The sequence below is a fragment of the Otolemur garnettii genome, unplaced genomic scaffold (assembly GCF_000181295.1).
Source record: "Otolemur garnettii isolate 467f Iridium unplaced genomic scaffold, OtoGar3 scaffold00058, whole genome shotgun sequence".
NCBI lineage: Eukaryota > Metazoa > Chordata > Mammalia > Primates > Galagidae > Otolemur > Otolemur garnettii.
Genome location: NW_003852453.1, coordinates 9,430,582 through 9,433,324, shown reverse-complemented (window position 1 = coordinate 9,433,324; position 2,743 = coordinate 9,430,582). Strand labels below are relative to the sequence as shown.

Sequence of the window (2,743 nt, the reverse complement as noted above, 5' to 3'; positions counted from 1 at the left end):
TTTTTTTTTTTAATAAAGAGGCCAGGCATTACCTGGCATTAGCTGAAGGGCTAGTGGGTTATATGTATGTTTGTTGTCCCTCTCTCGAGTTATTATTGCCCTGTGATTGCTCTGTCATTAAGTTTGATCCTTAACCTGTAACTCACAATAATCTCAAGAAGGTTGGAATTTCTTCAGAAAACAAGAAGGAAGTAGAAAAGAAAGTGGCTGTGAAACCCATAGAAAACAAGAACAAGTTCTCCCAGGCAAAGCTGTTGGCAGGAGCTGTGAAGCATAAGAGGTCAGCCAGCACTCAATCAGCTTAGATTTCCCTCTGGCTGTGTACTCTGAAATGCTGCTTGTAATGGTGGCCAGAGCAAAAGGTTACCTCGCACAAGTCTTGGTGAAACTCCTTTGGTGGGCTCTACTCTCTCTCCCCTTCCACCTTTGGTGTCTTCTCTATTCTTTCACCCTTTCTCTCTGATCATTCATTGTACCGACTTTTTTTTTTTTTTTTAGAGACAGAGTCTCACTTTGTTACCCTTGGTAGAGTGCTATGGCATCACCGCTCACAGCAACCTCCAGCTCTTGGGCTTAGGCGATTCTCTTGCCTCACCCTCCTGCGTAGCTAGGACTAGAGGCGCCCACCACAACACCTGGCTATTTTTTGTCGCAGTTTGGCTGGGGATGGGAACCCGCCACCCTTGGTATACGGAGCCATCGCCCTACTCACTGAGCCACAAGCGCCGCCTCAGATTTTTTTTAATAGCTACTCTTTATTGGGTACCATCATGTGCCAGGCATTGTGTTAAATGCCTCCTGTATGTGGTACCATTTATTCCATAGGTGCCTGTGAAAGCAGTTATGAAGTACAAATTATTACAATCCCTATTTTATAGATGAGAACACAGAATTTGAGAGCTTTCTTTGTCTGAGGTCACATAGTAATAGGAGAGCTAGAGCTCAAGATGTAGGCATTGGTGTTTGTAGGCAAGTGAGATAGCAGGTCCTGTGAAGGGATTGGTGTGGGGTGCAATGAGAGCAAGGAGTAGGAACATAACTCTGCCTGGTGGGGAGGGTGTGGGTGCTCAGGCAGAAGTTTGGGACATCATTAGGAAGAGATTGATCCAGACAACTGGGACTTTGACAGAAGAGACAAAGAGACAACAGACCAGGCAGAGAGAATAGTTACTGCAAAGGCATTGTGACCTGAAAGAACATGGCAGCCATGACAGGGTTACAGATCTATTTGTGGCTGTGTTTGATTGACAGGGTGGTAGCACTACCAGGGTAATTTCTTTGTTATATCTGCTCCTCTCTCACTAATCCTGACATGGCACCAGAGTGATTGAGTCTGGTCGTTTCAATTTGACAAACTAGTCCAAGGGTCCTCAAACTTTTTAAACAGGAGGCCAGTTCACTGTCCCTCAGACAGTGGAGGACCGGACTGTGGGCCCCGGGAGAGTTGGCTGCTAAGCAGGACAGGCAGCAGAGGCAAAAACACTCGGCTGGCTGGATAAATGTCCTAGATGGGCCGCATGTGTAGGGTGACCAGATTTTACCATCAGTAAGGTGGGACAACATGGGGGGGGGGGGGTAGGGCAGGGGACAGGGCAGGGCAGGGCCTGACAACAATGCAAACTTTGATAAGCAGTTCTCGATAATCACTTCTCAGCAATTATTTGTTATTATTACAGTTTAACATTATAAAATTAACAAAAATAATATAAAACTCATATCCTTGTGAAATAGCCACATGGCAGCCGAAAACTGTATATTCCTTTCTTGTTCTCCCGCCTGTTCGTGCATTCTTTCCAAAAATCGGGACTTTTTTAAAACGCCAGGGGACGCGGGACAAATTGTTGAAAAGCGGGACTGTCCTGGGAAAAGTGGGACTGTCCCGGGAAAAGCGGGACGTCTGGTCACCCTATGCATGTGGCCCGCGGCTGTAGTTTGAGGATGCCTGAAGTAGTCGGTAGGCAAAATGATGTTAAGTTTAAATACAATCTATTAGGAAAATCACTAGAGTATTTTGGCAGGTAGCCATATGTTTTGAAGGGAGTGTATTGATGCAGTCTTGTGGTTAGGCCCACCATCCATGTGCTGCAGATGTTCCTAGGAACATTGCCTACATGTGAAAATGTCATCATGGTACAGCAGCAGCAGGGAGGAATATCCGCAGCATTAAAAGGGCTCGTTATCCAAGCTATGAAATGTTCCTTTCAAGTTCTCACATAAGCTTTCCTGGGGGCCCAGGGTATTTCAGGATTTGAACCTGAGTCACTTGTACTGGACTGTGCCAGGGAAGGGCTGTCCAGGTAGATGATCAGTTACCTCTTGGGAGTGGTCTTGATGGTAGCAGAATGGGTATTGTAACTATGTCCCTTAGTCTTTAGATCTCAGAGTGGGCTCTGTATTAGCCTAGTTGATGACTTGCACATAAGCACTTTAGGCTTCTGGAAATACATCAGTTAGTGTTGATTTGTGTAGCAAGGTGATGAAATAGTCTTCTGGGGCAGGAAGGTTTATTAGAATCATCTGGAAGTTTGTTACTAATGTGTATTTCTAGACCTTACGCTAATTCTGGTTCAGTAAGTTTGGAGTCGGTTCTGGGAGTTATAATTTTTAAAATGTTTCTTGGATGATTCTGAAGTCTGGTGAAGTCTTGAAGCCAGTGATGTGTATGTGTTATGGAGCATTAACACAACACAAGCACCTATTTCTTACCTTCTTTAAAGGAATAGTCTTTTTTTTTTTTTTTTTT

The 2,743-nt window shown here is 44.7% G+C and overlaps 1 protein-coding gene across 3 annotated transcripts in view; it reads left to right on the top strand.

The window, feature by feature from the left end:
* The window catches only part of FAM192A (family with sequence similarity 192 member A), a 37,851-nt gene that overhangs the window by 21,918 nt on the left and 13,190 nt on the right, over positions 1-2,743 (top strand). For all 3 annotated transcript variants that reach the window (XM_003792563.2, XM_023514738.1, XM_023514737.1), the window contains one exon: positions 147-280. In XM_003792563.2, coding sequence (XP_003792611.1) covers positions 147-280 — 134 coding nt within the window. The remainder of the gene's footprint in view (positions 1-146; positions 281-2,743) is intronic.